Source organism: Oryx dammah, unplaced genomic scaffold, assembly GCF_014754425.2.
Source record: "Oryx dammah isolate SB20612 unplaced genomic scaffold, SCBI_Odam_1.1 HiC_scaffold_9, whole genome shotgun sequence".
Classification (NCBI taxonomy): Eukaryota; Metazoa; Chordata; class Mammalia; order Artiodactyla; family Bovidae; genus Oryx; species Oryx dammah.
In genome coordinates this window covers 14,010,166-14,024,631 of record NW_024070193.1, presented here as the reverse complement: position 1 = coordinate 14,024,631, position 14,466 = coordinate 14,010,166, and the positions used below count along the sequence as shown (strand labels likewise).

Here is a 14,466-nt window from a genome sequence, read left to right as displayed (position 1 = left end):
TTCCCCTCCAGCACATGACAAGAGACAAGGTCAGTGGGCTAGCCACTGCACCCCAATCTACACAAGCATTATTCTTACCTCATTCATGATAATTCTATAAGGTTAGTACTGTTATAACACCCATTTAACAGCTAACGATGCGGAGGACTGGAGGAAAAGAGAAACTTGCCTAAGCTCAGGTACTGGGTGGCCTTCTAAATGTTAAATCATCACCACAACCCCGTAAGAAGGTCACTGTGATGATCACCTCTGGTTTCTGAATGTGGAAAATGAGACACAGCCATCTTATGCAGCCACAGACACATGGGGTCAGCCATGGTGGCAGGTGGTCCTCACCAGGCTGGCTCTGGGTGTGGCTCTGGCCCCTGGCTGTCCTCTCACGCAACCATTGTCTAAAACCTTATTCTCTAGCCTTCTGGAAAAGTCTGTGAGCCACCCAATGTCCTTTCAAAAAGCATCTTTTCCATGTAAGTCAGCCAGGGTATGTCTCTACTGCTGGCAGATGCCATGAGAACATGGCAGCCTTGGGGGCATCCCCTCGCCCGTTGAGGAGACTCCACCATGTAGAGAGCACAGTGCTCAGGGCGAGGGAGGGCACCAGGCAGGCCAAATTAGCAAGGCCCCTGCCCTCAGAGAAGTCCACGTGCAAAAGGAAAACAACGCATGGAACTTACTTCTGGAACAAAGGACCAAAGTCACCCACAAAAGAGTGAAGGAATTAAAGAGTTTGTACAGAGCTGATTCTGAAGAACAAGCATTTGGAAAAGCAATAAAGGAGGAGGCAGGGATAACAGAAATGGAGTGAATAATAAGATATAATGGAGGAAAGAGAAAGGCACACTCAATGAATGAATGGGGTTCTCAAGTGGGTAGACAGAGGTGAGAGGTGGGGATGAAGGGGTAGATTACCAGCAGAGCATATTTCTTTCAAAGACACATATACAAACACACATACCCAGATACACACACGTATATATTGTGTAATAGGTACGCATGTGTACACATACCTACATATGTGCTTGTGTAAATTTTATACCATTTCAGCCCAGAAATTACTTAAAAGAGTTCAGCTTTTTCTGAATCCACTGTCAGATTACCCTCAGTTCTCACAGAAGAATCCTGCACCCTGCTTTACTCATAGAAGATACGGAGTTGTTCATGGCTTTGAAAGGCAAGGGCAGCTAGTCTCCAAAGATGTCTCGACACACACAGCAAGACTAGTAGGCTGGAGATGCCAGAGGAGCCATTCAGCAAACATTGGCTGAAGAAGTTACAGGAAGAAGCTGCTGCACATTTCTAAAGACTTCAGGAATATGGCTCTTTGAGTTCTCGTGGCTTGTAGGTCAGTTTACCGTCATGTCAGCAGCTTTGAACCTGCACTTTCTATCAGTGCCTTTGAGAAAAGTACCTCCAGCACAGAGGTGAACAGTGGCCTGGCTTAACAGCCTGGTCACAAAAGGCTCAGCCCCAGAGGCGAAAAGAAGGCAGACCACAGAAAAGAGGTGGATTTCACCAGCAAGCTTCATCTATGCCTAGAAGTTATGCCCAGGAACACAGCACACAGCAGCACATATGCAAGTACTGAACCACTCTGCTCCGTGCACATGGGGGTTCAGGTTGCCAAGAGAGCATGGCCCCCTGTACTGGTTTCCTTCGGTGGGGCAAGATTTTTAACCCAAGAACATCTCAGCTAGTGACCTAGCTTTGAGCATGTGTTTTTTGTACATGTCATCAATAACTAGATCTGAGCTGGAGGGCACTCTAAACATGAAATACATTTCTGCAACATGAAAAGAAAAAAGACTATTTGGGGCTGGTTTGAATTAGGTAGAATGAGACAGGAATTTTCCTGAAGTCTCCTCGCTTTCTTGGGCAGCTCACTCACTGCCTGGTGGAAACAAGACACAGGGGACTTTAGTCTATGACCCACAGCCTAGCTGGGGGACCACTGAATCTGAATGCTGGTGGTAGGCAGACACCATAAGGGCTGCTGAGGATGACTTTAAACAAAATTATATACCTCCATGACTCAAGAATCTGACTGTCTATTAGGATTCTGCCTAGCAAGCCCTGCGGTCTGTGTGATCAATGGCAGTGCTAGTCCCCTATGTGCTGTCACCATGGAAAGGTACAATTATTCCTTTAAGGCTCAAGGTGCAATTAAATATCTATAATGGTGCTAATAGTTCAAGCAACCGTCAAGCAGCTGCCATATTTTAAAAGATCATTCTGAACTATTCTACGTCTGGAATTGCTCTGCAAAATCTGAACTTTTCCTCTTCCATTGAGAATGCATTTAATGCTGACAGGATGGTTCCCTTATAGCCTCACTGTACAAAAGGTGGTTTCCTTCTCAGCTGGCAGAATGCCTCTGAAGGATTAAACTCTACCTAACAAAGCTAAGCTCAATTCTTTAAGGCTTGCATTCTTAAGAATTTGCTCCCTGAGGAAGAGTCCAAAGTGAAGATTAGGTCACAGGATACAGTTCAATCCACAGCCCACTGAAGGCTACTTGGACTGCCATCATTTTCTCTGAGAGAGAATGAAGACAAACGTGTGGCTGCTCACAGGAGCAAATGGTCAGGCCCCTCTTCAGAGCTCCCACTGTCCCGGCCTTTTAGTAACTGTGGCCAGTAGATGACACACAATATCCTATGATCTCTTTACCTGTCTGGTCCCTAAGTTCACTGTGAACTTCTCAAGGAAGGGGCTGCATCTGGTTCACCACAGGGGCTCCATTAACCATCAGAATAATTAATGGGACTTCCCTGGTATCACAGTGGATAAGAATCTGCCTGCCAGTGCAAGGGATAGGGTTAGATCCCTGGTCTGGGAGGATTCCACATGCCATGGAGAAACTACACCCGTGAACCACAACTACTGAGCCCCTGTGCCACAACTGCAGAAGCCGTGCACTCTAGAGCCTATGTTCCTCAACAAGAGAAGCCACCACAATGAGAAGCCCATGCACTGCAACAAAGACTGGGCCCTGCTCTCTGCAACTACAGAGAGCCCATGCATAGCAACAAAGACTCAGGGCAACCAAAAATAATAATAAATAAACAAGTAAATAATTTAAAAAATTAATGGATAGGGTACTGCCTCACAGAACACCAAGGATGGGTAACAGGTCAACTAGGAAAGGGAGATGTTAGATATCCAACCTCAAACGACAGGCATGAGAAGAATGCTTCAGAGATGCTGAGTGGGAAGTTCTTTAATCATTGACCACATTCTTTAAACAGTAACCTAAAACAATTTAGAAATGTATATTCATGCTATTTCCCAATAATAATGATGACAACTAAGATGCAATAGGCACTTTCTATGAGCAACAGCTGAGCTGAGACTGCTTAGGCATCATTTCATATTCTCATAATAACCCCCCAAAGGAGGCAGTAATCCCTATTTTACAAAGAGGGAAACTGAGGCTCAGGGAGGCAAAGTTGCTTGCTGAGGATCACAGAGCCAGCAAGAGAAAGAGCAGGATCCAAGCCGTCTCTTGACCACTGCATTCCTGAGATACTGAAATCAGATCTCAACATTTCTGAAACATCAATGGGACATAACACAGTAGATTTTTACTTAAAAAATGCCATGACTTCCTGATTTATTTTGGGGGGGAAGACAGTTCTTTGCTTAGGCTCCTCCTTGGTATGACAAAGCAGAGCAAACTCCTGCTCAGTAATGGTGATGATGAGGAGGGTGATATCCTCAGTTAACCCCTTTGGACACATCATGTGTTTCATCCCTACAATACCCCATGATGTAGACACAGTTATTATCCATATCCTAGATACAAGGAAACTAAGGTCTAAAGAAAGGAAGTAGTCTCAGCCTTTCAAGGTCACAGCCAGTAAGAGTGGAACTCAAGGTCTAACCAGAGGTCATCTGTTGCTAAAGCCCAATCCTTGGCTACTATTATCCCAATTCAAAGGGGCAGATGAGAATTTGGGGAAAAGAACTCTAGAATCTATGAAAAAAACTGGATTTGAGGAACACAAGCCTGAAAACATGGAGCTTCATTAGGATTCATTCTGCTTTGTACTCTAAGTGAAAGTCATTCAGTCATGCCCAATTCTTTGCGTACCCATAGACTATACAGTCCATGGAACTCTCCAGGCCAGAATACCGGAGAGGGTAGCCATTCCCTTCTCCAAGGGATCTTCCCGACACAGGAATTGAACCAGGGTGTCCAGCATTGCAGGCAAACCACAACTAATTCCATGGTAATACCAGGAGCTCCAGACCCTCAAAATCATCATATGGAAGAGAGGAAGACAAAAAAAGGTTCTGTACACTAGAGACTGCAGGTCCAATGTAGCTAACTGTTTTTGTAGCTTAAATGTTTTCTGAGAACACAGTCAATTTATATATTATCTACTGATTTACATATTACCTATGGTTGCTTTTGTGCCAAAACAGCAGAGCTGAATAGTTGCAACAGAGGCTTTATGGCCTGCAAAGTCTAAGTAATTATTAATTATCTGGCCCTTTAAAGAAATTTGCCAACCTATGGACTACAAGTTAAGAGGGCCTAATGCAACACAAACCAGAAAAATAGCAAGCCTAGAGTCTCCAACCAGAAGAGGCACACACTTCACCTATACTGCGAATGCTTGAAACACTGGGCTTATAATCACATTTTTCAAAAAAGCACACTATCCCAAACCAGCCACCCCTGCCCCTCACACCCTTCCCTCATCACCCTCTTAAAAGACCAGCAGCAGTAAGTCTTACCTTTGTTGTACATGTTCGTTGGCACTTGGACGTCACTCAGACTTATGTTCACAGGCAGATTATTAAAATGGTCATTTGGGGCTAAGATGAATTCCTTCCCCAGCTCCAAAAAATTCCCATCTTTGTCCCTTTCATTTATTAGCACGGCATTGAAGTATTCATACTGAAAGAGAAAGTAAAAAAAGAAAAAAACACAACATGTGGCTTAGAGGAGAAGGCTGTGAACTCAGACCTGAGTATGGCTGACTATCCCCTACACTTGTGAATCCTAACTCTAGTCACATAATCTCTTTAAGCCTTTCACACCATCTATGGCTGTTTCTGCACTAGTGTGATATGATAGCACTAGATAAATATTTCCCAGTGTCATTAAGTACTTTTGAAAAACAAATTTAAGAAGCTTCTCAGTACTTCCTTATATAAATATAGAGAAAACTGCACAAAAACATTTCAATTCTTTAAAGTTTGAAGACAGACTCTGCCCTTAATCAGCCTAACTTTAAGTACAAGGAGACTGGAAAACAACAAAAACTAAGTAAATATATAATATGTTAGATAGTCATATTTGCTATTCTAAGTGCTTCCCATATGTTAATTTATTCACTTCTCCTAACAACTCTAAGAGCTAGGTTTTACGAGTATTTTTCAATTCACAAGTGAAGAAATTGAGGTGGAGAGAATTTCTGTATGTTGTCAAAAATTACACCACTGAGAAGCAGAAAGAGAATTAAAATACAGACAGTCTAATTCCAAAGACTGGGCACTTATCTGCTGCACAGTATTGCAAGATGGTAGATGGCAGGTGTGGTCATAACTATCAGATCAGCAATTTAAAACAAATGTAATTGATATGCTAAGGGAACTACTGGAAAAAGTAGAAAACAGGTAAGAAGAGATAGATAAGTAGAGAGACAAATATTCTAACAAACTATCAGAATGAAATGCTAGAAATCAAAAACACATAACAGAAATGAAGAATGCCGATGGCTCACTGCCAGCTGAGACACAGTTGAGGAAATAATTCAGTGAGCCTGAAGCTATATCAGTAGAAACTTCTCAAACTGAAAAGCAAAGAACAAAAAAGGAAAAAAATAACAGAATCTTCAAAAACCATGAAACAATTACAGAAAGTGTAACAGATGTGTAATGGGAATACCAGAGGAGGAGAAAGAGAAAAAAAGAACAGAAGAAATATTTGAAGTAATTTTCCAAAATTAATGACAAACAACAAACCCAATCCAAGAAGTCCAGGAAACATCAAGCACATGAATATTAAAAACAAACAACAACAACAACAAAAAATACTATACCTAGACATGTCATATCCAAACTACAAAAACCAAGAAGAGAAACTACTAAAGAAAGCCAGAAAGGGGGGAAAGCCGTACCTACAGAAGAACAAAGACAAGGATTACATCAAGACTTCTGTTCAGAAAACTGAAAAGCAAGAAGAGAGAGACATGAAATAGTATTTGAAGAAAGGCCTACCAACCTAGAATTTTGTATCCAGCAAAATTATTCTTCAAAACTGAAAAATAAATAAAGATCTCCTCAGACAAATAAAAATTCAAGAAATTTTCTGCAAACAGACCTGCCTTGCAAAAAATGGTAAAAGCCCTTTAAAGGGAGGGAAACTATATACATCAGAAACCCTGATCTACATAAAGAAGACTGTTTTACAGAAGAAATAAATAAAAGTAAAATATTTAATTTTCTTATTCTTAACTGACCTCTCAGATATTAGTTTGATCAAAATAATAATGGCAACAAATTACTGGATTATAAAAATTCATGGATAAGTGAAATGAATATCACAATGTTATGAAGAACAGGAGGGAGATATTGGGACTATTCTATCATAATGTCCCATACCATCCATGAAGTGGTACAGGGTTATCTGACAGTGGACTTTTATTAGTTATAAATGTAAAATGCAAGCTATAAAACAACCTCTAAACCAATTTTTAAAAAGAAGTATAAATGCTTAGGAAGAAAAAAAAATACTAATATTATACTAAAAATATGATATGCTCAATTAAAACCAGACAAGGCATAAAAAGAGTAGAAGACAAAGAAAAGGGCAGTGAATGGAAAACAGTTACAAACATGGTACATATTAATCCAATCATATCAATAATCACTTTAAATGTGAATGATCTAAATACATTAGTTAAAAGAGACTGTCAAAGTGGATAAAAAAATAAAAGCTGTCTACAAGAAACTCACCTTAAATATAAAGGACAAGTTGATTAAAAGTCAGGGGATAGAGACAATTTTACCATGCTAACATTAATCAAAAGAAAGCCAGAGTGACCATATTAACTTCAGACAAAGCGGACTTCAAAGCAAGGAAAATTATCAGGAAAGAAACACTGGCATTACATAATGACAAAGGGGTCGATTCTCCATGAAGGCATAACAGTCTTAAACGTGGATGCATCTAACAGAATATTAAAATATGTGAGGGAAAAAATGGGAGAACTACAAGGAGAAACGGCTAAAACTAAACACTACTAAGCAAGCACTACTAAAGCTGAAGACTTCAGTACCCTCTCTATCAGTAACTGACAAACGTATCAGGCAGAATATTGTTAGCAGTGTGAAATGAACAGCACAACAACTGGCCCTAACTGACTACAGGCTACTTCATCCAACAACAGCAGAATAAACGTTTTTGTCAAGCTCACATGGAACATTTACTATGAAAGACCACATTCTGAGCCATTAAACACATTTTAACAAACAAAAGAATAGAAATCAGACAAAGTATGCTCTCAGACCACACTGAAATTAAACTATAAATCAACAACAGAAAGAGCTGGACAAATCCCCAAATATTTGGAGATTAAACAACATATTTCTAAATAACACATGGGTCAAAGAATAAGTCTCAAGAGAAATTTTAAACTAAATTAAAATCAAAATGCAACTTATCAAAATTTACAAGATGCAGCAAAAGCAGCGCTTACAGGAAAATTTACAGCATTCAATACATTTATTAGAAAACAGATCTAAAATCAATCATCTCAGCTTCTTCTTCAAGAAAATAAAAAATTAAATCCAAAGCAGAAGAAAAAAAACATTTGTTTTAATTTTCCTAAATAGAAATCAATGAAATTGAAAACAGGAAATCAATTAAGAAAATCAATGACTCTGAGAACAAGATCGCGGAGAGGTAGGTGGATGTGGAGTAAATCTCTCTCCAAGGACACATCAGGAACACACCTTCAAACATAGAAGTGCATGCAGGACATCAGCTGAGAGTGGACAGGAGGACCTGATCAGCAGAAAAGAATACACAGACCCACGCAAAACTCTGCAGGACAAAGGAACTAGGGGAAAAAACAAGAGTGTTAGTAGGACCGGAGCTGCCCTTGGCTGGTGGGGGAACTGAAGCAGGATTCTGATCCCCACATTGGGGCAACTGTCGGAGTCAAAGGAGACACATTTAAGGCTGAAAATGAAACAACTGATCTGCGGCAGCCTAAATGGAATTAGAATCAGACAGTCCTTGCTGCAGCCATACATACCCCAGACAGGGACGCAGATCCCCTGGAAGGTACAGTGGCTGGGAGCTGGAGTTTAGGAATTATGGAGCAATTCCCAGGCAAGGGCTGCTGTTGACTCTGGAGAGATGAATCGAGAGAATGTGAGGGAGGAGACTGGTGGGAAATGCCTGTGGAGGAAAGCTGGGCAGTCATGGAAGCAAGGTGATACTGCAGAATCACACATAGCGGGTGGAGCCATCACCATAGCCCCTCTCCCACAGCACACCAGCACTGAGCACTGCACAATAGAGAGGCTGGCCCATCAAATGCCTGACACACTGAACTACAGAGTAGGACCCCAACCAAGGTGCTCCTTTAAGTGACTGATGCAACGAACTACAGAGTAGGATCCCAACCAGGTGGGCCCTGCTATGCGCCTGATGCACTCAACAGCAGAGAAGGACCCCAGGCAAGGAAGCCCCTGAAGTGCCTCAACGGGCATAGATACAGAGAAAGACTGGCCAAAGAGGCCTTCTGATCGCCAAATACAAGAGGCTTGTAAAAAGACTCTGATAGGGCCTCCTCCTGCGGTGGAGGCAGTCCATGTCCCTGCACACTTGGCGTCACCCCACAAGCTAAGCAGCTGTGCCACCTTCACGCTCAACGCTCCCTGGGGCAGAGCTGCCACAGTCTAAAAAAGTCTTGCGTGGGGCCGCTTGGGTAGTAGCCGACTCTGCGACCCTGTAGACTGTGCCCTGCCAGGCTTCTCAGTCAGGGATGGGGGGTTCTCCAGGCAAGAATATTGGAGAGTACTGGCCAATACTGGTTGCCATACCCTTCCAGAGCACAATATTCCCTGCTGCCCTAGCCACCAACTCCCCTGAGTACCTGGTGCTGCCAGAACCCCCGTGACCCAAGCAGCTGCAACACCTCCACACCTGGCCCTCACAGGGGCAAACCCAAGTCCTCCAGGGCAGCCTGAAGAGCAAACCCCAGTGGACGACTCACATGCAGAGGTGGGAATAAAACCACAATTGAAACCCAGGGGCAGTGTGACTAAGGAAGAAGACCCAAAACCCTCCCACCAGCTACACAAGCTGTGGATTAAATCCACAAGATCAACTAGTTAGACTCTGTGTCTGTGGAATATATAAAAGGTCACTGAGAGCTCCCACAAAACAAAACGCACTAGTTCTGATAGCTGTGGACACTGGAGGCAAGAATACAGAGGAGTAGAACCAGATTAGAATCTGAGCTGCCCCCACAGCAGGTCCAGAGATCAGCACAGTGGTAGAGGGCACCCCAGGGAGGTGAGGTAGACTCTGACTCCCAGCGAGGTAAAGGACTCTGAAAGCAGTGACTGAAGAAAAACATTTATTATTCTTATGTTTTGACTTGTTCTGTAGATTCTTTTGGATTTTTTTCCTTTTTTTTTCCCCTTCCCCCGCAACCCTCGCTCTGTTGTAGTTGTCAATTTTATTGGCACTAAGAAGTCTACTTAAGCTTTTGAGCTTTTTTTTTTTCTTTTTTTCTCAGTGACATTTTTAATTGTTGTTACAAACTTCTGCCTCTATGTTGGGCTTTTGAAGTTCTGGGGAGTTTTCTTCTTTTTTTTTTTTTCTTTTCTGTTTAATTTTAATTTTTAATACATCATTTTTTTCTACATTTATTACTTTGCTTGCTTTTCCTACTGTTCTTTTCCCTATGCAGTTAATCTTTAATATATATAAATCTTCTTTATCTACCTCTACTTAACTTTGCATATCTATTCTTTGTTTTCCTTTCCTCTCAACATATTTGTTAGTTTTATTTTCATTGCTTTATTCCACAATTGGCATCTTGCTTTAATTTTGTTTTCCAGTTTGTGCTTTAGTTAGTTTTGTTAAGGTAGACATAACTTTTGGTTCCCTTAGTTTTGTTCTTAACTGATAAATATAATTTTTTTATTTCCTTTGTTCACTGGGTCATTCTATTGTACTTTACTTTTGTTGGACTGTATTGACTTTGCCCATGGGTATGAATGCATATGTGTATATTCTATTATTTTAATTATTATTTGTCTGATTTTGTAACTGCCAATAGTCTGGGGTTCATCTTTGGTTTCTCGTTCTTGGATATTTGTTTTAATATCACTTAATGCCAGAACAAACCACTTGTGGAACCTTCATTCCACCAGAGTTCAATCCCTGAGCCTTTGGAGTGGGGGCACTGATTCAAAGATCCTACACTACCAGAGAACTAACCCTAGGGGGTATTAAAAAGTGAGAACTCACAGAAACGAAACCACTGGAATTCAAGACCCAGAATCATCCAACCACCAGTAGTACCCTGTGCAGGATGTCTCATCTAAACAACAAACAAAACAAAATACAAAGCCAATTATCAGCAGACTGGATCACCACCTCACTGGGCCTTGCCCATCAGAGGGAAAACAAGCAAACAAACAAAAACTCAGCACAAATCTCTCCCTAAAGAAAGCTTACACAAACCACGGGACCAAGCTTCAGCTCAGCTCAGTTAAGTCACTCAGTCATGTCCGACTCTTTGCTGCCCCTTTGCAGCACACCAGGCCTCCCTGTCCATCACCAACTCCCGGAGTTCACTCAGACTCATGTCCATCAAGTCAGTGATGCCATCCAGCCATCTGATCCTCTGTATCACCTTCTTCTCCTGCCCCCATTCCCTTCTAGTATCAGAGTCTTTTCCAATGAGTCAACTCTTCGCATCAGGTGGCCAAAATACTGGAGTTTCAGCTTCAGCATCAGTCCTTCCAATGAACACCCAGGACTGATCTCCTTTAGGATGGACTGGATAGATCTTGCAGTCCAAGGGACTCTCAAGAGTCTTCTCCAACACCACAGTTCAAAAGCATCAATTCTTTGGCGCTCAGCTTTCTTCACAGTCCAACTCTCACATCCATACATGACTACTGGAAAAACCATAGCCTTGACTAGACGGACCTTTGTTGGCAAAGTAATGTCTCTGCTTTTGAATATGCTGTCCAGGTTTGTCATAACTTTTCTTCTAAGGAGTAAGCGTCTTTTAATTTCATGGCTGCAATCAACATCTGCAGTGATTTTGGAGCCCCCCAAAATGAAGTCTGACACTGCTTCCACTGTTTCTCCATCTATTTCCCATGAAGTGATGGGACCAGATGTGATGATCTTAATTTTCTGAATGTTGAGCTTTAAGTCAACATTTTCACTCTCCTCTTTCACTTTCATCAAGAGGCTTTTTAGTTCCTCTTCACTTTCTGCCATAATGGTGGTATCATCTGCACATCTGAGGTTATTGATATTTCTCCCAGCAATCTTGCTTCCAGCTTCTGCTTCTTCCAGCCCAGCGTTTCTCATGATGTACTCTGCATATAAGTTAAATAACCAGGGTGACAATATACAGCCTTGATGTACTCCTTTTCCTATTTGGAACCAGTCTGTTGTTCCATGTCCAGTTCTAACTGTTGCTTCCTGACCTGCATTCAGGTTTCTCAAGAGACAGGTCAGGTGGTCTGGTATTCCCATCTCTTTCAGAATTTTCCACAGTTTATTGTGATCTACACATCAAAGGCTTTGGCATAGTCAATAAATAAGAAGTAGATGTTTTTCTGGAACTCTCTTGCTTTTTCCATGATCCAGCGGATATGGCAATTTGATCTCTGGCTCCTCTGCCTTTTCTAAAACCAGCTTGAACATCTGGAAGTTCACGATTCATGTATTACTGAAGTCTGGCTTGGAGAATTTTGAGCATTACTTTACTAGCATGTGAGATGAGTGCAATTGTGTGGTCATTTGAGCATTCTTTGGCATTGCCTTTCTTTGGGACCAAGCTTAGGAGGGCAGAAACCAAAAGGAAGAAAGTATTCAACCTTGAAGCCTGGGAAAAGGAGACCTCAAACACAATAAGCTAAAAAAAATAATAATGAAAAGGAAGAGAAATATACAAATAAAGGAATTAACTAAAAAACACAGAAGTCCAAATAAATGAAGAGGAAATAGGCAAACGGCCTGAAAAAGAATTCAGAATAATGATACTAAAGATGATCAAAAACCTTGGGAAAAAAAAAAACAGAGAAAATGCATGAATCAATTAAAAAAGATCTAGAAGAATCAAAGAATAAACATGCAGAGACAACACAATTACTGAAATTAAAAATACTTTAGAAGGAATCAGTAACAGAATATCTAAAGCAGAAAAACGAATCAGTGAGCTTGAAGATAAAATGGTGGAAATAACTTTTGAAGAGCAGAATAAAGTAAACAGAATGAAAAGAACTGAGGATAGTCTCAGAGAGCTTTGGGACAATATCAAACACACCAACATTTAAATTATAGGGGTCCCAGAAGAAGAACAGAAAAAGAAAGGGTATGAGAAAAATTCTGAAGAGATTATAGTTGAAAATAGTCAATCAAGTCCAAGAGGCACAAAGAGTCCCATACAGGATAAACCCAAGGAGAAACATGCCACAGAGCATACTAATCAAACTAACCAAGACTAAACACAAAGAAAGAATATTAAAAGCAGCAAGAGAGAAGCAACACATAACATACAAGGGAAACCCCACATGCTTAACAGCTGATCTTTCAGCACAAACTGCAGGACAGCAGGATATATTTAAACTACTGAAAGGGAAAAATCTACAACCAAGATTACTCTACCTGGCAAGGATCTCATTCAGAATTGATGGAGAAATCAAAAGCTTTTCAGATAAGCAAAAGTTAAGAGAATTCAGTACCACCAAACCATCTTTACAACAAATGTTAAAAGGGCTTATATAGTCAAGAAATAGAGAAGAAAAAGATCTACAAAATCAACCACAAACAACTGAGAAAATGGCAATAGGAACATATATATCAATAATTACTTCAAACGTAAATGGATTAAATGCTCCAACCAAAACACACAGACAGGCTGAATGGATAGAAAAACAAGACCCATATATATGCTATCTATAAGAAACAGACTTCAGACCTAAAGACACATTAGATGGAAAGTAAGAGGATGGAAAAATATATTTCATGCAAATGGAAAGCAAAAGAAAGCTGGAATAGCAATACTCATATCAGACAAAATAGACCTTAAAATAAAGAAGATTAAAAGCAATAAGGAAGCACACTACATAATGATCAAGGGATCAATCCAAGAGGAAGACATAATAGTTGTAAATACTAAGAATCCAACACAGGAGTACATCAATACATGAGACAAATACTAAGAGACATAAAAAGAGAAACTGACAGTAACACAATAATAGTAGGAGTCTTTAACACCCCACTGACACCAATGGACAGATCATCAAAACAGAAAACTAATAAGGAAATACAAGTCTTAAATGAAACTTTAGATGAGATGTATCTTATTGATATCTTCAGGACATTCCATCCAAATGCAGAAGAATACACCTTCTTCTAAAGTGCACATGGAATATTCTCCAGGATAGACCACAAATCTCTTGGGTCACAAATCAAACCTCAGTAAATTTAAGAAAACTGAAATCATATCAAGCATCTTCTCCAACCATAACGCTATGAGACTAGATATCAATTACAAGAAAAAAAAAAACTGTAAGAAACACAAACACATGGAGATTAAACAATATGTTTCTAAATAACCAACAGGTTACTGAAGAAATCAAAAGAGAAATCAAAAAAATTCTAGAAAGAAATGACAATGAAAACAGGACTACTCGAAACCTATGGGATGCAGCAAAGGCAGTCCTAAGAGGGAAGTTTATAGCCATACAATCCTACCTCAAGAAACAAGAAAAACACTGAATAGACAACTTAACTTTACACCTAAAACAACTTGGAAAATAAGAACAAAAAAAATTAGTAGAAGGAAAGAAGTTATAAAGATCCAAGTAGAAATAAATGAAAAAGAAATGAAAGAAACAATAGTAAGGATTAATAAAACTAAAAGCTGGTTCTTTGAGAAGATAAACAAAATTGACAACCTTTAGCCAGACACACCAAAAAAAAGTGAGATGAATCAAATCAATAAAATCAGATGAAAAAGAAGAGATTACAACAGACAATGTAGAAATGCAAAGGATTTTAAGAGACTATTATGAACAACTATATGGCAATAAAATGGATAACCTGGAAGAAATGGACAGATTCTTAGAAAAGTACAATCTTTCAAGACTGAACCAGGAAGAAATATAAATTATAAACAACCCAATTACAAGCACTGAAATTGAAGCTGTGATCAAAAATCTCCCAAAAAACTAAAGCCCAGGACC

The 14,466-nt window shown here is 40.1% G+C and overlaps 1 protein-coding gene across 2 annotated transcripts in view; it reads right to left on the bottom strand.

Moving 5' to 3' along the window:
• The window catches only part of CACNA2D3 (calcium voltage-gated channel auxiliary subunit alpha2delta 3), an 874,546-nt gene that overhangs the window by 475,880 nt on the left and 384,200 nt on the right, over positions 1-14,466 (bottom strand). For both annotated transcript variants that reach the window (XM_040246536.1, XM_040246537.1), the window contains exon 5: positions 4,741-4,903. In XM_040246536.1, coding sequence (XP_040102470.1) covers positions 4,741-4,903 — 163 coding nt within the window. The remainder of the gene's footprint in view (positions 1-4,740; positions 4,904-14,466) is intronic.